At 43.1% G+C, this 23,411-nt stretch overlaps 1 protein-coding gene across 6 annotated transcripts in view; it reads right to left on the reverse strand.

The window, feature by feature from the left end:
* Window positions 1-23,411, reverse strand: part of TANC2 (tetratricopeptide repeat, ankyrin repeat and coiled-coil containing 2) — a 602,081-nt gene that overhangs the window by 20,122 nt on the left and 558,548 nt on the right. For all 6 annotated transcript variants that reach the window (XM_044999330.1, XM_044999329.1, XM_044999328.1 and 3 more), the window contains 6 exons: window positions 19,108-19,230; window positions 17,329-17,565; window positions 14,302-14,487; window positions 12,237-12,330; window positions 5,752-5,885; window positions 4,597-4,720 (listed from right to left, as the gene is read on the reverse strand). In XM_044999330.1, the coding sequence (XP_044855265.1) occupies window positions 4,597-4,720; window positions 5,752-5,885; window positions 12,237-12,330; window positions 14,302-14,487; window positions 17,329-17,565; window positions 19,108-19,230 (898 nt within the window). The remainder of the gene's footprint in view (window positions 1-4,596; window positions 4,721-5,751; window positions 5,886-12,236; window positions 12,331-14,301; window positions 14,488-17,328; window positions 17,566-19,107; window positions 19,231-23,411) is intronic.

The raw sequence follows: 23,411 nt of genomic DNA on the forward strand, positions 1-23,411 counted from the left end.
AGTTTTAGCTGCTACCAATAGGAGCTCCTCTTCATCTGACAGCCTCCTCCTACACTGCCCCTCACTCTGTCCTGAACAGCTTTTAAAGCTTCGTGAAAGGGTCAGCTAGCCTGTAGTCAGCCAATCAGAGGGCAGCATGCTCATGAAAGTGGTTACAGAAGACTCATTCTCTTTTCCTAGCTGCACTCTGGGGATTAAGCAGCCAAAGGTTTCCAATCTGTTTTCTTCCTGAACCTTCCTGCACAGGTAAGTAAAACTCCCACAAGAATTGGGAAAGGCTAGAAAGCCACAACAACCACCAGCCTTTTTAATCCTTTTCCCTTTCCGGAGATCAGGACATGCCCTATTCTAGGGTGACACATGAAGACCCCAGGGTACTGATGCACCAGTGCAGCTTTAAGTGCACAATTCAGACTGCTTCAAGGATGTCAAAATGCTGCTCCTAGGCCTGTCATGCCTGACCTCTACACAAGTGCCAAATCCATGATGCACTCATTGCTCTCAGCAGGATCCACATTGGACTCTGCTCACTGTGAGGAGTGTCTTTCCTTAAGGTCCTTCAGACCCACTTAACACTGGGGGAAGCCAAACATGACACAAGCCTCTAGCCCTCAACTTTGTCAGGTTAGGGTGACCCCCTAGAACTGCGCCCATATGTAGATGAGTTGTGATTCCTGCTGCACCAGGAAAGGCCCTTTGTGTGAGTGCACCCAGAGCACGCAAAACTGCTGGGCTGCTTCTCCTTATCCAAAAACGAATCAGGCTAAAGACAAGATTCAAAGTGTGACCCAGTCAGCAATCAAACTGTAAAAGATTTACCTGGCAAAGACACAGACAAGAGAAAAACAAATTGCATCAAACCCACCCGAGTGATGCACTGAAGCCTCAACACACTAGAGAACCTTTTACATTTATATTTAAAAATAAGTGAGCGAATGAGATTGTAAGAGGGGTTCCATTCAACTCTCAGTCAAAAGGATCTGCTCTAGAATCACCAGGCCTAGCAGAGTGACACGCAGCAACAGATGATGGAAGGTGCAGATCCTATCTGGGCAGAGAAAGGAATCCAAGGGCAGCTACACACCAAAATGCCCAGGTAGGCGTGTGCCTCCGCTGGGGAAGGAGAGGTGGGTGATTTCAATAGCTTAGAACCCAGTGCTATGAAACAGAGGCACACAAGCTAGAGAGGGAGGAACAAATAAAACTTGTACCCGTGGAAAAACAAATATATTTTCAGTTGTTCTGAGGGATAGATTTTTGCAAACAGCTTTTAAACTAGTCCCTCCTGGTGTGTGGTATAACAGCTGTCTCCGCATTGCCAGCCAGAGAGATCATGCCATTGCCTGGTTTACAAGTTAAATTGGAACGCACAATCTCTCCACACTAATCCAAGCTGTCGTTTACCAAGTGAACTCAAAGCCCTTGCCTCTAAAAGTTGGCACCAGTGGAACATATGGATCAAAGCCAAGATTATTCACAGCTGGATCTGCCAGCACTTCAGAACTGAGGGATCGAGGGAGAAAGTTTATTCTGCTGGCTGGTAACTGTCCATACCATCCTGAAACTTCACTGCTCCCCTGAAGAGATGGGAACGCAAAAGCTGGTCTACAAGTGAAAGATGCATTGATAATCCAGTGTCTGGACCAGGAAGACACAGTATTTAGAGCTCTCTTGTGCCTGCTGAGTCTGTTCAAACAGCTGTTTTGTATATACAGGAAGCTTCTTCATTTCCATGCTAAAGGTCCTTCACTTTACTGCTGCTGGAAAGCAGAGATTGCCAGTAGTATAGGAATATTCTGGAAGGATGATGGATATCACCACCTGATTCACTGAAAGCAAACATCTGCTGATGATGTGATACACCCAAAACCACCCCAAACCACTGACCTCTTCCTTCCCCCTAGCTATCTTTTGCACCAAGTAGTATAAGATTGGTGACTGTATGAGGCAAGATGTGCTCTGTCTGCTGAAAAGCATAATCTATAGCCAGTGTTTCGGATATGATCTAAAACCAGAGAGATCTCAAAATTGAATGCTCATGTAGCGTTCTCAGGCCTCTGTGTCCTGCAGTTCCAGCTCAACGTACGACAGAATTCCATCCAGCTGCGGCCAAAGAATGCCAATGTAATGTCCACATGCCCACCAATTCTGGATACTACCAAGAACAGCAGGTAATTCTGCAAATGTGAATTTCAAATTGATTGATGACAGTAACTCTGTTAATAAAAAGTGTTTAGTGTTTACAAATGCTGCCTCTGCTAATCAAGTACAGTTAAATAAGATTTGTGTTGCAACATACTAATTAACACTTACGTTTTCTGATTCACACTTTGATTTTAATGAAACGCCGAACAGGACTGTCAAAGCCATTGTAATTAGAATACACCATGTAGTGCTGTATTCTACCTGGGCTTGGTTTACGTTTTCAGCTGTATGTTTTATGCTAGTGGATGCTAAGAAAGCTATTGTATTACAGAGCGTCTCTTATGAAAGGTGATTTTCATACTTTTGACCTCTCTACCTCTCCAGGGGCCGACTATACATGAACTGGACTTTTCTGACCAGATTAGCTGATTCTGCTCTTTCATGTTTGCCCTGCTATGTAAAGTTTTCCATCCAGTCCTCACCCAGGTTTAAACAGCGTGCCTCTCTCTCGTCTCTGTTAAATAATACTTATTTTAAGATAGATGGAGAGATATGAAGGTCAGAATTTTAATAGGGATAAAAAGAAAAAGGGTGAACAATGTGAAAAATCTCAAGAGCTGGCCCATCTCACTGTCCAAGTCACAGCACTACAGAGCGGGGATCGCTGTGGCACACACTCCCCGAATGGCCAGGGTGAGGAATGGGTATCTTGCACTCAAAAGTCTGGGAGCCCTTCAATGCAAAATCATATTTTAAATGGCCACGTAAATAATTCTATGCAAGAGTCTTACAATTAATATTTTAGCCAGCAGGAATACTAGGTAGACCCAGCTACTTATCCCTCCCCAAACGGGTTTTAGTTTAGAGAGCTTATCTGAAAAGAAAATATGAGGACAAACTGGAGCAAAATACTAAAAGAAAGGGAAGCTTCTGGGGCCTTTTCCCGCTGCCTCCCCTCTGCCGGAGATTTTCATTGCTGTGTGTAGCTATGCACCGCAATGAGTGGGGACGCAGCCTGCGTTTCACTGTGGCTTACGGCTATGCCTACCCTAGATGTCACCGCAAGGATAGACAAGTGTAGACAAGGTCTAAATCCTTGTCCACACTAGGGATTTTACCTGGTGCTCACACTGATGTCAACAGTGGGAGCAGCTAAAACAGCTGAAAATGGTCCAATTACAAGTGTTAAATTGTGTCCCAAAGGGTGCTCAGTCCTGTTTCATAAGCCATGATTGGGCCTTGAGATTTGGTCTTGTCAACACATACATTTAAATGGTTTCCATCACGATACTCATTAGGACCAAGAAGTACGTTTCCTAGTTTTGATGTGGTTAAGGGGCATTGCAACAGATATGGCAATTTCTTGCAATATCATTGAAAAACCTTATTAAATTAAGTTTAAGTATCTTTGGGGTCCATTGTATTAAATGCAAAGTTTATGTATTATTGTGGGTTGGGGTTGTATGTAACATCTCTAGACAGGAGATGTGATGTGAGGCCTGGGAGTTCAGAGGACTATATTGAAAATGTGCCAAACAAGAGTGTTAAGCGGATTTCTTGGGGAATGCCCTAGGGAGAGGCTAATGCAAATACCCTATCTTTTGAAGCTACGCCCTGAGGAGAGGGTATTTGTCTGATTACCCATTCCCAGAGACTGGAGATCAAAGGCCCAAGCTGTGTAAAGAAACCAGCTGGTGGTTCTGGTTCTGAATGTGAGACAGATATAAACTTGTTATCATGGGGAAAACCCAGTTGTAGGTTTTGAAGGACTGATACCTGCGAGAGCTCCAGGCTGGAGCTGAGATGACCTCTGGTAATCCTTTTAGCACATGTGTGGTTCTTTTATTGTTTTTAATACATTTTCTCTGGAAAACTTGATGGCTGAAGCTTTCACCGTGTGTTATTCAACAAAGCTCTCAAATGAGCACATGGTATTGAGGCGATACACACCCAAGACAGAAAACAAATGAACAGCCAAGACTAAGGCCATGACTACTCCAGTCTCATTTTCTAACATGACAAACCATCGCTTCCAACAATGAAGATTCACTGGTGGTAGCAACTTTGGGAGCCCTAGTGTAGACAAAGTGGCAGCAGCCACCAGTGTCACGCAGACTTGCCTTCAGCAGGGTTAGATGACATGGTGGGTAAAATTCCAGCACCCATTCTGCATTAGCTCTCCAACGATTGCAACCAAAGGGGGCGTGTGTGTGAACTGTTAGTAACAACAATGTCCACAAGTCAGGAGGAGAAAACTGTTCAAAGTATTGAGGGGCCTGAGCGTGCCAAATCATATAATGCGCTTACACGTGATCCAACCTTCACCCCCAGACAACAGAGTGGCAGTGGTCCCAATGATGTCAGTGATTTGATCTTTTGGTTCACCCTGGCCTGTTTCAAACACGAGTAGTACAGTGCTGGGCTCCAACTCAGGCTTGCCTAAGATCTAACCTTGTGCAAGTAAGAATTCCACGGTGCCTAGATGTCCCTCAGAAGCAGCCATCATCAAAGGAGTCCGACCCTGCTTGTCTGCCATGTTGACATCAGCGCCGTGGGTGAGTAAGAGATCTACAATCTGGAAACACGTAAAACAAGGATACAATTGATACAAAGAGGTTCTGCTGGGATGAAATGAGAGCTGAGATACAGCCTAGCAGTCCCCCTGCCTTGAAACCTCACCTAAACCTCAGACACAGAGAAAGAAATTACTTCTTTATCCATATTTCCCCCCCTAGCTAACTGCAGACTTTGGAGTGCCTGGCACCTAACCTATTGCCCAGGCTTTATGTGCCACTGTTTTTTAAAGTGAGGTGAGGCAGGGGGTTTGTAGGGGATTAGATCACTGAGAAAATCTTATTGTTTTTAATCTAAACAAACTTAAGTGCGCCAAAATAGCATGGTCCTGGCTGCATTACAAAGGCTGTAATAATAACAACAACCACAATAAGCCTAATAATAATAGCTCCGTTTACACCAGCACTTTCTGTCTTTTAGGTACTTACTGGAGAAGGCACCAGCCACTGGTTCTTTTAAGACAGCCATTAATTCTAACTCCGGTTATATTTCAAGACTTAAAGCCTTTTCTATTTAACCATAATGGGTTACCTAGGGAGGTGGTGGAATTGCCTTCCTTAGAGGTTTTTAAGGCCCAGCTTGACAAAGCCCTGGCTGGGATGATTTAGTTGGGATTGGTCCTGCTTTGAGCAGGGGGTGGGACTAGATGACCTCCTGAGGTCCCTTCCAACCCTGATAGTCTATGATTCTATAATAATAAGAGTATCATATTTACGAGAAACTACTCACATAGCACTACAAGTAAAGACCTACATCTTCTAAAGTGACTGGTGATTTTTTGATGTCTGAACTAAGACACCTTAAAGGGGCCTCATTTTATATGCCCTTTCCAAATGAAACATTGTGGAACATTTAGGCCAAAGCATTTAGTTGGGCAAGTCAGAAGCCTGATGACTTGAGTGGCTGAACATTTCCTGCATGGAATACTAGTATAAGGGATTATCTAAACCCATAACTCTGTCATTACCAACGACATGCACCCTAGTCAAATGAGAAATAACTTGTGGTGGATGCTGCTGTGACCTCATTTACCTGCCAGTGGCCTTGTCTTACTGCGCTGAACAATGGCACCACCCCACGTCGATTTGGCTGGGCCACTGCTGCTCCTTGCTCTAGAAGCAGACGACATACTTCCAGCTTACCCCGTCCTGCAGCAGCTGTCAGAGCTGAAAGGGGGAGGAGGGGAGAGAGAGAGAGAAGGTCTTTTAGAACTGCATATTTCCAGCAGTACGAAAAATGTCTCCTTTGCTCCCTTCGGTGATCAGAAAATATATGGTGCTTTATGTTAAACAAATTTTCTTTCAATTTCACCAAGCAAAAGGAGCGACTCAGCTTGCTTGTACTTCAGCATTACAGTGAACTAAATAATAATAAAAAAAATCAATGAAAACAAATGAAAAAACAGTAATAAAAAAGCCTAATTCACCAAAAAATTTATACCAGAGAAAAAAAGCCTGTTCGGCTCATTCATGGCAATTTGTGAGTAGCTGTGATTTCTGCCAGTAATCTCAAATCTCTCCTCCTTCCAAACATCTGCATTCCCTCCACCCTGAAGGTTACAATTATTATATTCAGGGCCTAGATACTACCCTCATAGGTAGGATAAAAAAAGACACAGAATGGATAGACAGAGAGTCTATGATACTTTGCTAGTTGTAATTTTCACTAATCATTTATATTTTATTATCAAAGGTTAGTTCTTTCTGTAAAGAGACCTCATAAGATCCTGGAAAAAGAGTACTGTATGAGAAAGACCATTTTCCTTTTCCCCAAGTTGCAATGGACCAGGAAAAAAAACCCAGCTATGATAATCACCAAATAATCTACTGGCATGTGCAACTATGAAGTTCAAGGCTGTGTCATTTGAAACCTTAAACATTTCCCCTTGTGCCTCCTGCAGCTTTTCTGTGGCACCGAACAGCATACAATCCAGGGATTCTAAAACCAAGTACGTCACTGCATGGGAATGATTTCAATAGAACACACAAACCTCTGGGTACATGCTTTCTTCACATACACTTTAAAGCCCTTCCACAAAATGTAAGTTGTATTTGTCTAGTTTCACTAGGGAACCTGACTATGTGGGTTTCTTGAAGGAAGGCAGAGAGAGAGAGAGAGAGATGGAGTTATTGAAAGATTATTGCCAGCCAGCTGGAAGTTAGTAGAGTTTGTGGTTTTCTTTTTCAGAACTAGTGCAGAGCCGTGCTATTCAAATGGAAGATTTTTGTTTTTTACTATCTCATTTTAGGGTGTAAGGTTTTGAAACCCCATCAGGGGAACAATTGGAACAAAATGCATATGAACAAGCATTCTTCAATTTAAATGCTAATTCTGCCCTTTGTTTCTGGGCCAGGACAGATCGCACCTGCAAATGCCATTTTATGCAAAGCCAAAATTATCTTTAATTTTCAATATTTCAAGTGACCTGGTAACATGAAAGTTCCCCTCCCTGGAAAAATGTACCTTGTAAACTCCGACAACATGGCTGGGTTAGAAATTGAATCTGAAAATAGATCTAAGTGTAGGACTTGTCTTTTACTTGTCTTCAGTATTAATTTTAGACTTTTCAGCTCCTCCCTCTCCTCCTCAGCTTCATGTGTATTTCAGTCCAGCTCCTCTGGCTCCGTGTTTTGCTCCTTTTAGTAGGCGTCGGAGCAGAAGGTGGGAGTCTATTTCTAACTGATGGCGCATGTTTCTTCTTCTTTGAAGTTCATTTCTGTGGGATGGCTGATTTAGAGGTGTTGATGGGTTTCCAGCTGCAACCCTGTTACTTGTGGGTGATATATTCAACTTCTCTCTGTTCCAAACTGTAGTTTGTTTTCTTCTCTTGGGTTTGGGGGACATCAAGAGTTAAAAAAGAAAACCCTCTAAATGCAGCAAACAGAAGTGACTATGAGACCCGTAATCGTATCCATGTGGCTTTGAATGTAAGCTACAAATGTAGAAGACAGGGACTGTGTCTAGTGGTCACAAGCAAGGGAGGAATCAAGGCTTCTGGGTTCTATTCCTGGGTTTTGCCATTGATTCACTGTGTGACGTCTCTAAGGGCTGGTCTACACTGGGAGGGGGTATCGATCTAAGATACGCAACTTCAGCTACATGAATAGCGTAGCTGAAGTCGAAGTATCTTAGATCGATTTACCTCGGGTCCTCACGGCGCGAGATCGACGTCCGCGGCTCCCCATGTCGACTCTGCTACTGCCGCTTGCTCCGGTGGAATTCCGGTGTTTACGGGAGCACGTTCGGGGATCGATATATTGCGTCTAGATGAGACGCGATATATCGATCCCCGAAAAATCGATCGCTACCCGCCGATACGGCGGGTAGTCTGGACGTACCCTCACACAAAGTATTATTATGGACAATGGTGTGACTGTCAATTATGTAATGTGCATTTATTTTACATTCCTAGTGGGCTCAATAACAATGTACTTTTAAATGCAATTGAGCTGTTTGTAAGGAAAAAGTCAACTTCTCTACTGGGAAAAAGAACCACCTTTTTAATGTGCTTTCAGTCTCCTGTGTTGTACAATCATCTATTTCATACTCAGTAGCAGAAGGACACATTTTGATGCATTTATCACCATTGTATTTGCACCTCCATCTCTGACTGTATTATTACTGTTGACACAGACATTTTCTGCTGGCTTTTAATATTAGTCTTGATTCAGAGGTAAATATTCCATCTGGAACTGACTTTATTGTGCTGTCAGCAGTACCTAGGTTATGATGTAACTTGGCACCGCAATTCAGATGACAGTAGGATAATATCATGAAGCCAGGCAGTCAATTCTACTCCAGACAAGATTAGAGAGACAAGCAACAGGTATTGAAACAGAACAGGAACCAATACGGATTTTCAAAGTTGATTTTAGGTTGAGGCAACACTTTCTGCTGCATTTCTCTTTATTTTTATCTAGAATTGTTAAGTACTTTTTGGAAAATAAAACCAAAACAAAGTAAAATGGAGTCTCATGAGCCACAGGATGCTCACGTTATCTATGCAATATGTGTAAAAACTAGAGATTGAGGTTTTGACAATTTCCATTATTGCTGGCAGGGCCGTTGGGGGGGGGGAATTTGCCCTAGGCCCCGGGCCCCGCAGGGGCCCCGCGAGCGCTGGCCCAGCGGCAGTCCGGGTCTTCGGCGGCATTTCAGCAGCAGGGGGCCCTTCAGTCGCTCCGGGTCTTCGTCAGCATTTCAGCAGCAGGGAGCCCTTCAGTCGCTCCGGGTCTTCGTCAGCATTTCAGCAGCAGGGGGCCCTTCAGTCACTCCGGGTCTTCGGCGGCATTTCAGCAGCAGGGGGCCCTTCAGTCGCTCCGGGTCTTCGGCGGCATTTCAGCAGCAGGGGGCCCTTCAGTCGCTCCGGGTCTTTGGCGGCATTTCAGCGGCGGGGGGCCCTTCTGTGCCGCTGAAGACATGGAGCGACTGAGGGGCCCCCCGCCTCCGAAATGCTGCTGAAGACCCGGATCACCACTGGGTGAGTACAAGCGCTGCCCCAGGCCCCCTGAATCCACTGGGCGGCCCTGATTGCTGGCTGCTTATTTTCCATCTTTCACAAGGGCAATTTTTATCAGATATTGGGCATTCCTTTGCGATGACTCAACGCCATTCCAAGGTAACCAGATGGACTCCAAGAGCTCTCCACAAACAGATAGAAATATCTAATTGTCATGGCCACACAAAAGCTTTTCCATTAAAGGGAGCTCTTTGCCAGGGGCAGTAACACACAGAGGGAACAAGGCAAATGCTGGATGTGTCCTTCAGGGAATAGTCAGGCAAGGAAAGTGGCCTGGGATGTATGGAAATGGGAGATGTCTGAGCAGAACAGGAAGCTGCTGGAACTCGTCAAGCAGAGGTGCATGGCAGATGTCTATACAGAGTCAGGGATGTGGGAGAGCTGTCTGGATGTGCAGGGAGACTGCACTGCAAATGGGGAGAGAGTTAGAAACTAGTCCAGAAAATCTGTGTGGGTTAATATCAGACTATGTCAAGTTTAACTAGAGTCATTGGCTATCTTAACTCATGTCCAATGATATCATAGAATCATAGAAGATGAGGGTTGGAAGGGACCTCAGGAGGTTCTAGTCCAATCCCCTGCTCAAAGCAGGATCAACACCAACTAAATCATCCCAGCCAGGGCTTTGTCAAGCTGGGCCTTAAAAACCTCTAAGGATGGAGATTCCACCTCCCTAGGTAACTCCATTCCAGTGCTTCATCACCCTCCTAGTGAAAAAGTTTTTCCTAATATCCAACTTAGACCTCCTCCACTGCAACTTGAGACCATTGCTCCTTGTTCTGTCATCTGCCACCACTGATAATAGCAGAACTCCATCCTCTTTGGAACCCCCCTTCTGGTAGTTGAAGGCTGCTATCAAATCCCCCCTCACTCTTCTCTTCTGCAGACTAAATAAGCCCAGTTCCCTCAGCCTCTCCTCAGAAGTAATGTGTCCCAGCCCCCTAATCATTTTCGTTGCCCACCGCTGAACTCTCTCCGATTTGTCCACATCCTTTCTGTAGTGGGGGCCACAAAACTGGACGCAATACTCCAGATGTGGTCTCAGCAGTGCCGAATAGAGGGGAATAATCACTTCCCTCAATCTGCTGGCAATGCTCCTACTAATGTAGCCCAATACGCCGTTAGCCTTCTTGGCAACAAGGGCACACCGTTGACTCATATCCAGTGTCTCATCAGCTGTAATTCCCAGGTCCTTTTCTGCAGAACTGTCGTTTAGTCAGTTGGTCCCCAGCCTTTATAAGTGCATGGGATTCTTCCATTCTCAGTGCAGGACTCTGCATTTGTCCTTGTTGAACCTCATCAGATTTATTTTGGCCCAATCCTCCAATTTGTCTAGGTCACTCTGGACCCTATCCCTACCCTTCAGCGTATCTACCTTTCCTCCCAGCTAAGTGTCATCTGCAAATTTGCGAGGGTGCAATTCATCCCATCATCCAGATCATTAATGAAAATGTTGAAGAAAACCGCATCTGCTTACCAAGGTAAATACAACAGAGGGACATTTTAGTGGTTTTTTGACCAAACCTTACAAATATTTTGGATTCTCATCCTCAATTCCAGAGTCTGTTTATCCAGTTAATAGCATAACTTGATATTTAGGCCTTATTTTTAAAGTAAAAGAGAATACATTTTAGATAACACTACCTCTGCACTGGTCAGCATATTGAATCAACAACTCATCTGTAAAAATGTTGTCATCATTATACGATTGTAATGAACACTTTTTCAGTGTTCAGGGATCATATCTAGATAACTATACCCTCTATTCCTTTTCCTGCTCCTTCTATGACTCTCTAAAGTAACATTTATTTGTAAAAAAAAAAAAAATTTCAGTTAATATTATCATGACATATTTATTCTGTATTTAGGTCTCCTTTGGTGATTCTGGGGGCTTCATCTTTTCACACTTTCCTGCTGTTAGCCCACAACAATCTTATTATTGTTCAGGCTGCCTACTGTGCCCATTCTCATCTACATTTTTGTCCTTCACAAGCTCATTTTACCCAGAGGAGGTTCTTCCTGGTAAGCTCAAATTTTGGTGTTGCCATGAACCTGAAAACATTCAGAGGTTTGGTTACATGAGTACATTTTCCAAACTACAAAGTCTGAACCAATTCAAGATGTACTCCAGTGTGTGTTCTGTTTACCAAAACAATTTAACCACACACAAAATTACACATCACCCAGTGTTTGCATCCTTGGTTCAGGTAATTTCTGACTAAAGCTGGCAGGATCAAAATCACTGTGTGGTTACCCAGACAGGAATATCACTGTGGTAATACCGGTGGTTTAAACTAATTAGTGAGTAGAGTACAAACCCTGTAGCTAACATTTAACTAGCTCATCCAAGTTAAAAGCCAATGGCTCCATTTTGCAGATCTCTATTTGGCTGAGCACAAGCTGTACGTGTAAAGGATGTGGGTTGAAATGCTGCCTTTTTTCTAGTAGACACTGGGAAGGTGACACGTCTAGATTGGCATACAGGATTATCAGATGGACTATCCTCCATTAAAGTGCATTTGTTTAATTGCCAGGTATGTTTTCAATGTTACAATAAAGCAATTATAAGCTCGCAGAAAACCAAATGCTAATTTAACATTCAGGAGTTTAAGCTGCAGGTGTTGCAGGTTATTTTGGTGTTGGCAAACATTCCTTTTATAGCTGTGCCAAATATCAAAGGAGAAAAAGAGAGTTCTGAGTTCTGTGCTCATCTAGCTCAATACAGTGGAAGATGTCCCAGAAAAGATTGCTGGCCTGATCTTTAGAGGTCCTGCACACCTGAATCTTCCAGGTACTCAGTAACCCAAAAATCAGGCCAGGCACTTTTTGGAAAAATAATAAAGCAGGTTACAGAGCATCTGCAAGGAAGTTCAAATCGAAGAAACTGATCCCCCTCAGTAAGTCATGACACACACAGGTCTAAAATGTATATTTGATATTAGTGGAATCCACAAACACAAACATGAAAGATAGAAACTGCAGCATCTATAGAAATTACCTGTCTCTCCCCACAGGCTGTCAAAGCTGTTGATCTGTGCTCGTTCCACCTCCTCTTCATCTTTTTCTGGAAGATCGAGCAGGTAGGAGACAATCTAAAACAAAGAGACGTGTCAGCTCATGAACTTCAGCATGTTATATATAAACTGCTGACATCTTAACATAAGCCATTCTGAATAAACAAAAGAAAATGAACAAAGTCTCTGCCTGGCACCTCAGCGTAGGTAAATATTCTTCCCGAGATCAGTAACTGAGCCCGCTGCCCTGTACAAGGGAAAAAACAAGTCTCTTGAGACAACTGCACATGACGAGCCTTTATAGTGGTGCTACCTAACAACTCAGAAGCTGTGTATGTTTTGTATACAGATTATCCTGTGCATGCAGTGAATGCTCCATAGTTCCTGGGTTACCCATAGCGACCAGTGAAGAAATAGTGCTTTAGTGACTTTCATCTTTGGATCTTGAAGTGCTTTAAAAAGGTGGGTGAATACTAACATCCCCATTTTATTGATGGGGAAATTTAGGCACACACAGGTGATGTGAATTTCCTAAGGTTAAAAAGTGAGTCAACTGAGTGTAGACCAGAACTCCAGTCTCCTGACTGTCTTGAGCTTCAGCCACTAGACTGGGCTGTCTTTCGAAACAATCAGCTCCTTCCTAGCATGAATGACATTTAGGCAGATCGCTAGAAAGGTACCAACATGGTTTCCCTGGCCAGTGTAGACTGGGTTTCAAAGAACTGAATTAATCTCCTCCGAGGGTAAATTTTTGAAATTGGCTAAAATCTCCTTAGTGCTCGGTAAGATGATACAAGAAAGCAAGACATTAAGGAGAGAACTGAAGGACAAAGGTACATTTTTCTCATCCAAGAAGGGACACACCTACCAAGAGCTACACTAAAGGCAAGAGTGCGGCAACTGTGCCTGTTGTACTCAGCATAGCAACCTGACAGCAGACAAGGGCAGGAAGCATCTCTCATGAACGCAATGCGCAAGGGGGCTTTGAAAAGAAAGGTTTTCAGTTACAATTGCCACTTCTAAGCTGCCTGCTGGGGCTGTCCATTACTGAAAAGCAACGGCATGTACAACACAGGCCCTGGGGAGCCTGAAGTCACAGACTAAACCAGTTTTCAATCAGCTTTAATATGTGCTTAACTGCTAGAAGAAAAATGGTAATGCTTGCTATGTCAGCAAACTGCTTAATCAGTGGAAGTAACATTCCACCTTAACTTTCTTATAATCATAAATTATATACATTTTAATTATAGTATGATTATTATATTATATAATTACTAATTATAACACTATTTCCCCTGGCTTTCCACCTCCCTTGACTGTCAGCATTTCAGAGCATGGACTACACATCTTTATTTGTCTGTAAAGTGCCATGTCCATTTATAGCACTGCATACACAGTAAATAATTCTGAAACCACTTAAAAAAAAAAAATTACAAATATATCAGTAAAATTCTGGGGAAGTTTCCCATTAGAATAATACCGGGTGCTGTTAGGGATCATGTGACCAGGTTGCAGAGAAGCTCTGTTGCTTCAAAGGCACATCTGTTCCTAAGCAATTCAACTTGTGTTCACTTGCATGGTGTGATTTACCCAGCTCCCTTTGATTAACTCCTTTGATCTGATCACGTTACTTATGTTTCCATGGATTGAAGTTTCATGATTAATGAAATTAATGAGAGGGGTTTTATTTAAACAGAAACAAGTTTTCAGCGAAATATTACTTCCCAACAGGAAAATAAACAGTATTTTACATATCATCATCCATCCCCTCACTGGGGAATGGGGTAAGCAGTACATGGTTTTACCTTTGCCTGCTTAAAGGTATATTCAAATACATTAGGGGCTTTTCACTCTCCCTCTGGATGGAAGCCTGCAAAGATTTTGCCCAGGCCACCAAGAAATCAGTGGATCCCACTGACTTGTGGGGTGGGCAGAAGTTACTGACTCCACCTCCTAGACCCTCTGTGCTCAGCCTTGTGACCAGGGAACGCAGCTACCCTATTATTTCTGTATCCCACAGAGATCCAGAACAGTGTAGTTATGTCTTACCTCAGCATAGCCCATGCTGGCTGCTGCAATCAGTGCCTGTTGTATCGCATGGCTCTTCTTAAATACCCCCTGCTGTTGCCCAGCCATTGTCCAGTCACACTGAATCAAGAACTTCACTACCTCCAGGTGACCTCTGAGAGCCGCATGAACCAGGGCACACTGACCGTTTTTGTCCAAGTGATCCACCTTTCAGGGGAACAGAAAAACAAAACAAAATTAAACCCGACTCATGTTTGAAAAGCCATGGCTTTCTCAGCGTCTCCAGCCCTGGTTTTGTAATAACGCCACATGGGCAGGATGTACATTCTCGGCATTCTTCTAGTTAACCATCCCATCCACAACCAGGCAAAGTTCGTTCCCAAAGAATCCCTGCCCTGAGGACAGACATCCTCTTGGCCACAGCTGCTTTCCTTGGGGAGGTCACCACTTTACAGCTTCAGTTTTCGTCACACTAAAAGCACACTGGCTTTATTCCCGCAAAAGCACATTTCCGCTGCGTTCTCAAGTACGCCAACTGTAGTTCCTTTGGCACTGAAATTCTACTCATTGACTTTGTCTGCCTCGGGATACAAAGAGCCACTGAGTCGAAAGAGAATATTCTAAACTCACCATTTCACAATTCTTCAAAATGAGCAAAAATACCTCATAATGAGTCCAGTGTTAGAATGATTAGTCAGCCTGTTTTATTCAGCTGCACCTTAATCAGCCTCACTAGAAGGGGGCAGCAGAGAAACATTAATAAAAACAGAAATTTCAGGTGGTGGCATTATAATCTGATATCCTACTAGGAACTTGACGACTGTTTTCTATGCGTTTGTCCACAATGTTACCTTTGGCTTCTAGGTCCTACCATAATACAAATAATATTAGTGTCCCAGCAAAACGTTTCAACTAGATTCTTTCTACTCATTAACCACTTCACTGCTGAACAACGTATCAGTTTGTTCAGTAAATGCACGTGGCCACTGCTGTTTAATTTATTCAACCCAACATCTTTGAACCAAAAATGGCTGCTACTGTGTATGTTCTCTCAGTACTGAAGAGGGATACTCACGGAAGCGAGCTTCTTTTTTTCCATTTGGGATGGGGATTTTTTAAATCACATTCCGTGCCCTGGGTTTCCCTCCCATTTCCCCTGACAGAGGATATAATGGGACTCCATTGGAAGTTTATTAATACTGCTTCTCAGTCGGTGCTAGGGAGTCACCCAGCTTATCTTTTTTTTTAAAATCTATTTTTGCCTTTACATTGTCCTGACAACTCAGCAAGACCTAAAAGGGTCCCTTAGTCATCCTGACATTCGTATTCAAACCACACAAGCCTTTAGTTTGCTTTCAGAACTGAGGCAAAACATTTACAGAAACCACAAATTGTTTCCAGGAGGCTGCCATTTCAGTTCGGAGCAAAATTCTTCTGTTCAACAGAATGTTTGAAACTTGACTCATTACACACAATTAACCCTTGAAACGCTCACCACAAACCAAACAAAGAGTATTCTTACTGGCCAAGTTTACTGGCCAACACAGCAGTGTTCAGAGAATATTTCCAAATGGGGTATTGCAGTGGGTCTCAAACTTTTGGACTGGTGACCCCTTTCACACAGCAAGCCTCTGAGTATGACCCCCCCCTTATACATTAAAAACACATTTTTTATATTAAACACTATTATAAATGCTGGAGGAGAAGCAGGGTTTGGGGGTAGAGGCTGATGGCTCGCGACCCCCCACATAATACCCCTCAGGGGTCACGACCCCCAGTTTGAGAACTCCTGGTGTATTGGATGTTGCAAAACAATGCTGCTTTTTAACACCGTGGAGGGTCAAGGACTTGTAGAGAAATGACTTCAGCAAGCCATTAGCATCCAGTATCAGGCCTGAATTCCCAAACGCTAATTACAGACCCTGCAAGCCTGCTATGCCTTTTGTGCCAACGACACGTTTCAAAGCAGCACGTTCTCACAGAAACGCAAACCCGGCCGGCATTGTGGAGTCACCTGTGAGCAACTACAAACAGGATTCTAATCTGTTCTATCACAGGAACAAAAAACTGCAATAATAATAAAAACCTCTCACTCACACATGCACACCAGGAACAATGGAAAATGTGAGACCTGACAATTGGGGCGCACACAGTGCTATTTTTAGTACGATGCTTGGATACCATGGGAATAGGTGCCTTAGATACAAAGAGACTGGTCAGACAGAGATTAAGGCAAGGTCCCAAATACCAATGGAATCTGGGCACCTCACTCTCTTACACTCTTGAAAATCTCAGCCTAACTAGACAGGTAAGATAGACGTTAGGTGGCCAGTAACTGTGTTGGCAGGGGAGGAATCTTCATAGGTGCAAATGGGAGTTAGGTGCCTTCCTCCCATTGACTTCCAATGGAGCTGAAAACCTGACTGCCTTCTTGTACCTTTGAAATGCTCCCTCCGGACAGTAACACAAGAGGGCAGAGTTGGGATCTCGTCAGATATTTTTAAATTGCTGATGCTGCACTTGGGCCTTATAAGAACATAGGCTTTGCCATACCAGATCAGATCACTGGGGCTACCCACGTTAAGGCAATAACCAGTCCCTCCTGAAGGAGGAGAATCCTCACCATGACACAACTAATGCCCTATGTACTATGTGTGGTCCAGCAAACTCACATGCCATGTCCAGCCCCTTGCAGGATTGAGCATTTAATAATGAAGGGTAACTCTTGCTTTGTAAGCAAGAGGGTAGGATGCTGAGACTTCTGAAGATGATGGCATGTGGAAACTGTAGGGGTTTGATTTAGACCATATAGAAAATGTTCCAACAGAGTAGACAGTCTGTTTAAATCATTTAGCCTATCTTCAGGTGCAAAAACCAGAGGAAAGAGTATTGTTAAGAAATGTTACATGGCAAAGGAAAAAGCGAACTGTGGCTCAGTTCCTTTTCTGAGGTCTGATATGTACTCCACATACTACCTGCTTTCTCCTCCATGTCAATGTGGAATTCCTGGGAAGTCAGAGTGTCATCAGATAAATACAGTCTCATTACCTGGGCCCGTTTCTTGCACAGTAGCATAACAATGCTCAGATATCCAGCCGCAGCAGCATATCCAAGAGGAGTCAGGCCACTTTCAGAAGAAGCATCTACGTTGGCCCCAAACTCCAACAACAAAGCCACCATCTCTGTGTAACCAAGGTGAGACTGGACACATAAAATTGGGGCATTGTTCAGAACTTCGGTCCGGTAGTTAACATTTGCACCTCCCAAAATTAGCAACCGACTGACCTGAAGGGCAGAAGAGAAACACATCATCACAATGAGCAACAAAAAGACAAGCCCAAACCACGGCTTTATTTTAGGTAGGGGGAGCGCTGTCTAATCGCTAGCATGGACTTTGTTCTGTAATTTGCGTGGTGTTGGAGCAGGCTGGCCTTAGCCATACTGCCAGACATAGGGCCACAGGGAGCCTCACACAGGGAAAGATAGTGGATGGTTTTGTAACTGCTTGATCGTCCATCCAACAGGGGCCTTGTGATGCTTACTGGTCACCCAATTGCTGCTTCCCCTCCTGCTGCCTTCCTGGCTCTGCTCTCTCTGCACTGGGCTGCAGAGCAAAAGAGACAGCTCATGACGCTGAGATGAGAGAGAGGGCTCCTGATAGGGAAAGGATAGAGAGGATGACGATGGGCCCCCTCTCCACATGAGGAGGATCTCTCAGGTTGGCTCCACCCTCATGTGGGGAGAGGTATGCAAGCCCTGAAGGTTCTCTGCATTAGATTTTTTTTCACTCTAGCTAACATATTTGTACATGCTAATCTGGACACTTCACAAATGTTTGCAGAATGTCTTCACTAGCATGTACAAATGTGTGCGGCTAACTCAACTTAATCGGCAATTAACTCAAGTTAAAGAACTCTGTTTCTACAAGTGATTTTAGGATGCTATGGCTTCTTAGGCTAATCCATCCTATCCAGCTCATGGGAATGCCATGTCTCACAGCCTGCTAGCAATAGGTACCAGTGGTTCCACGCTAGCTTGGCCTGCTCTGATTTATAATCAGAGTTTTCCTTCTAAACAGACAGACTTGCCTGAAGAATCTAAGTGAACTCTGTCTGCCCAGGTCTTAAATCAAGAGTTTTCCTTCATCTAAATATACTTGGTTCACGGCAAGTGCAACCCTTTGGGGTTTCCCCAAGATGGGCTATCTCCCCCCACCATCTGGGGGATGCAGCTCTACACTGTTTTATCCCTGCAAATACAACCAAGGTAAGTCCAACCACTGACTAGATGGTGTGATGTGATATACGCAGGGACATGACCAGGCTGGACTTAATGGAGGAACAAGCTATGCACATTATACTCCTTTCCATAGCTGCAAAAACGCCCTGAGATGAAAAGAACGCTAGAGCAGACAAACCCCCAAGGCACTGTCAGGTTTACAACACCCAAGGGAGCCTTCTGTATATTTGGGAGAAATCGGTGGAAATGAAGGATGGTCGGCAGGAACAGATATGACACTGCTTTTTTATAGGAATTCACAGAAAATCCCTGCTGAACACAGACAAGTTGGGGAGTCGTTACTCATTGGTATCAAACCTTAACTGGACACTTAAAAAACGAGGCCCCGGTTGAGCAAGTTGCTTACATATCGGTGTAACTAAGTTTGTGAGGAGTCCCATGGACTTCAATGAGATTTACTCACATGCTTAACAATACACATGCGCTAAGGACCTGGCTGAACTGGAGCCTTGGAGAATCTTTCGTACTTGGAGCACTGGAGGCTCAAAGCACTGAACCAGCTCGTCAACTGTCTGTTCTGTACAGTACCTTTATGTTAGGGGTGTAGAGGTTTCGCAGAGATGCCAATGCCATTGAAAGACCTTCTGTGCTGTAGGAGATCCAAAGCCCTTGCAGGATAGACGAGGACACTCCTACTTTTTTACTCAGCCCCTAAAGAGAGAGAGTGAGCCAGTGAGTTCTAGTACCCAACATATTTGCATTATGTTATGCAGAAGGAATTACTACATGTAATAAAAATGATTAACAAAAGAATTTTACAGATCTGAGGCCGGAGAATTAGATTCCTGCTAGCAATAAAAAGTCAGCAAGCTGAAAATAACGTTAAGCATTTATCATAGCCACACTCACTTAAAATTCACCATTTATCAACAAAGTGCTGGCAATACTAGACGTGCTGGGGCAGATCCTCCGCTGACATAAAATGTCACAGTAATGAGCTGCTGACGACACAGAAACATGCAGTTGTGGTTTACTGTTAAAGGCCCATATTCCCTTCCCACTGCATCTTTCTTTAATGGAGAACGAGAATGTAACCAAAATACTCTTCCCTGCCAGTTAAGAACAGTCGCTACAGACTAAGGTTGCCATAGAAGCCATTTATCACGTTAGATCCCTGCTGTGAACTAATAAACTTGCAGCCCCAAGGAAGAGCCCCCAAGGTAGTACCGACACGATATCCTTAAGGCAGCCCTGTCACGCCGAGGTTACATGGGCCTCCTGAGCTCTCTTTCAGAGAATCCCATTACACGGGGTAAGGTGGCATATTCTTTTTTCGTTTTGTTTATAAAGTACCTACTTTCGTGGCAGAAACTGATTCACGAAATATTCTTCTTATTCACAGAGCTAACTCAACTTGTACTACATTCTCCATCATAGCAAGATAAATTAAAGAAGTTTTACCAAAAGAGAGAGTGGACATTTTCATATCTAATGTTAGATTATCTCCAACCTTCTTATTTGGCTAGCATAGTTATTTTATGCTTACTAGATACCAAGTACTAACGTCTTTTTGAACAGCACTAAATTATAGGTTATGTAATAAATAGTCAAGTGAGCTTGCTTTCCTGTTATAAGAATGATCATTTCTTCATAACAAACAGATGTTAATCAGTGGCCTGATGATAGGCGGAAGAAAAGGGGAGCCTATTTTTGGATGGGGTTTTAAAAGGATAGCTTTTCTTCTATAGTGCTTTAACATTATTTCTACTGTAGTCTCCATGGAACTGTACAGATGTCTTTGGCTACTATTTTGACATGTAAGGCCTGATTTTCCACTGCCTTGAACCTTGTGTGCTCATTTACACTTGTGTAAAGTGGGTGTAACAGCTACCAGTTCAAGTTGGTAGTGCTTTACACTGACTCTGCAATAATGTAAACAACCATACTAGGCCTAGGACAAAGAAAAAATTATGCATAAAGTCTCTATAGATTTTTACTGCCATTGTTTGACCATCATAATTTGTTGATATTAAACAGCAACGACTGTTTTGCCATTGTAATCTGACATATCCTTCTATACACGTGAATTAGTAGCCTTTTGTCCTAACATCATGATACCACAGACTTGAACATTTTTTTAATCTAGAGACCATTATAGTGCATGTCAGTCAAGTGGCTGGACCGTACTGCCTACGTAACAAGAAGTAACTACTGTGAATATTTAAAAGCATTTTTTCAGTTAAATATACTCGCCATTTAAAACCATTTTATTTTAGAAAAACAATAAAAGATGTCCGTCCTCATGAAGAACTAACAGTTTTATTCATTTATTATTTTCAAGTCCTGTAGCTTTTAGCTAAACATTTGTCAAATAAAGACCATAAGAACAGCCATACTGAGTCAGACCAATGGTTCATCTAGCCCAGTATCCTGTCTTCAAATGGCCAGTGCTAGATGCTTCTGGCAGTTGGAGATTTAGGGATACCGGGAGCATGGGGCTGCATCCCTGACTATCTTGGCTAACAGCCATTGATGGATCTGGATCTATCTTACATGAACTTATCTAATTCTTTTTTGAACCCAGTGATACATTTGGCCATCACAACATCCCATGGCAGCAAGCTCCACAGGCTGTCTGTGCATTGTGTGAAGAAGTCCTTCCTTACGCTTGTTTTAAACCTTTTAATCTCATTGCGTGATCCCTAGTTCTTGTGTTATGTGAAGGGGTAACTAAATACTTCCCTAGTCACTTTTTCCACACCCTTCATGATTTTATAGACTTCTATCATATACCCCCTTAGTTGTCTCTTTTCCAAGAGGAACAGTCCCAGTCTTTTTTACTCTCCCCTTGTAAGGAGGCTGTTCCATACCCCTAATCATTTTAACTACCTTTCCCTTTTCCAATTCTAATTTATCTTTCTTGAGATGGTATTCAAGTGTGTATTCAAGGCATGAGTGTACCGGGGATTTTTATAGTGGCATTAAGATATTTTCCGTTTTATTAACTAACCCTCTCCCAATGGCCCCTAGCATTTTGTTAGCTTTTTTGTCTGCCACTGTACATTGAGCAGATATTTTCAGAGAACTATCCACAATGACCCCACGATCGCTTTCTGGAGTGGTAACTGCTAATTTTGCATGTAATACTGGAATTATTTTGTTCCAATGTGTGGTACTTTGCATTTATCAAGAGTGAATTTCATATGCCATTTTGTTGCCTTATTGCCCACTTTTGTGAGATCCCTTTGCAATGCTTCAGTCAGTTTTGTATTTAACTATTTTAGTAATTTTGTATCATTTGCAAATTTTGCAGCCTGTTTATCCCCTTTTTCAGATGATTTATGAATATGTTGAACAGCATCGGTCACAGCAGAGATCTTTAGGGGAGCCTGCTATTTACTTCTCTCCATTGTGAAAACTGACCGTTTATTCTTATCCTGTCTTCTGACTGGTTACAGGTCATCTCATGACCTTTCCATCTCGTGATTTATCCTAACAGATGACCTTTCCTCTTATCCCATGACTGCTTACTTTTCTTAAGAGCTTTTGGTGAGTGACCTTGTCAAAGGGTTTCTGAAGGTCCAAGTTCACTATATCCATTGGATCACCCTCGTCCACATGCTTGTTGACTCCCTCAAAGAATTCTAATAGATTAGTAATGCATGATTTTCCTTTACAAAAGCTATGTTAACTCTTTCTCAAAATATCATGTTTATATACGTGTCTGATAATTTTGTGCTTTATTATAGTTTCAACCAATTTGCCTCATACTGAAGTTAGGTTTACCAGCCTGTAATTGGCAGGATCACTTTTGGAGCCTTTTTTAAAAACAGGTATTATATTAACTACCCTCCAGTCATCTGGTACAGAGGCTGATTTAAGCGATAAGTTACCTACACAGTGAATAGTTCTTCCATTTCATATTTGAGTTCCTTCAGAACTCTTTAGTGAATACCATCTGGCCCTGGTGACTTATCACTGTTTAACTGGTCAGTTTCTCTCCAAACCTCCTTTACTGACACCTCAGTCTGGGACAGTTCCTCAGACTTCTAACCTAAAAGAATGGCTTGGGTGTGGGGATCTCCCCCATGTCCTCTGCAGTGAAGACTGAAGCAAAGAATTAATTTAGCTTCTCTGCAATGGCCTTGTCTTCGAGTGCTCCTTTAGCACCTCGATCGTGCAATGGCACTTATAATTGTTTGACAGACTTCCTGCTTTCTCATGTTCTTAATTTTTTTTCTGTTAGTTTTTCTGTTCTTGGCTAGCTGCTCTTCAAATTCTTACTTGGCCTGACTTATTATAGTTTTACAGTTGACTTGCCAGAGTTTATGCTCCTTTCTATCACCATCAGTAAGATCAGACTTCCAATTTTTAAAGGATGCCTTTCTGTTTCCAACCGTCTCATTTACTCTGCTGTTTAGCCGTGACAGCATTTAACAGAATCATAGAAGATCAGGGTTGGAAAAGACCTCAGGAAATCCAACCCCCTGCTCAAAGCAGGATCAACCCCAACTAAATCATCCCAGCCAGGGCTTTGTCAACCTGGGCCTTAGAAATCTCTAAGGATGGTGCTGAGGCCACATCTGGAGTATTGCATCCAGTTTTGTAGCCCCCACTATAGAAAGGATGTGGACAAATCAGAGAGAGTCCAGTGGAGGGCAACAAAAATGATTAGGGGGCTGGGACACGTGACTTCTGAGGAGAGGCTGAGGGAACTGGGCTTAGTCTGCAGAAAAGAAGAGGCGGGATTTGATAGCAACCTTCAACTACCTGAAGTGGGGTTCCAAAGAGGATGGAGCTAGGCTGTTCTCAGTGGTGGCAGATGACAGAACACGGAGTAATGGTCTCAAGTTGCAGTGGGGGAGGTCTAGGTTGGCTATTAGGAAAGACTT

The sequence above is a fragment of the Mauremys mutica genome, chromosome 25, assembly GCF_020497125.1.
Source record: "Mauremys mutica isolate MM-2020 ecotype Southern chromosome 25, ASM2049712v1, whole genome shotgun sequence".
In the NCBI taxonomy this organism is placed as follows: domain Eukaryota; kingdom Metazoa; phylum Chordata; order Testudines; family Geoemydidae; genus Mauremys; species Mauremys mutica.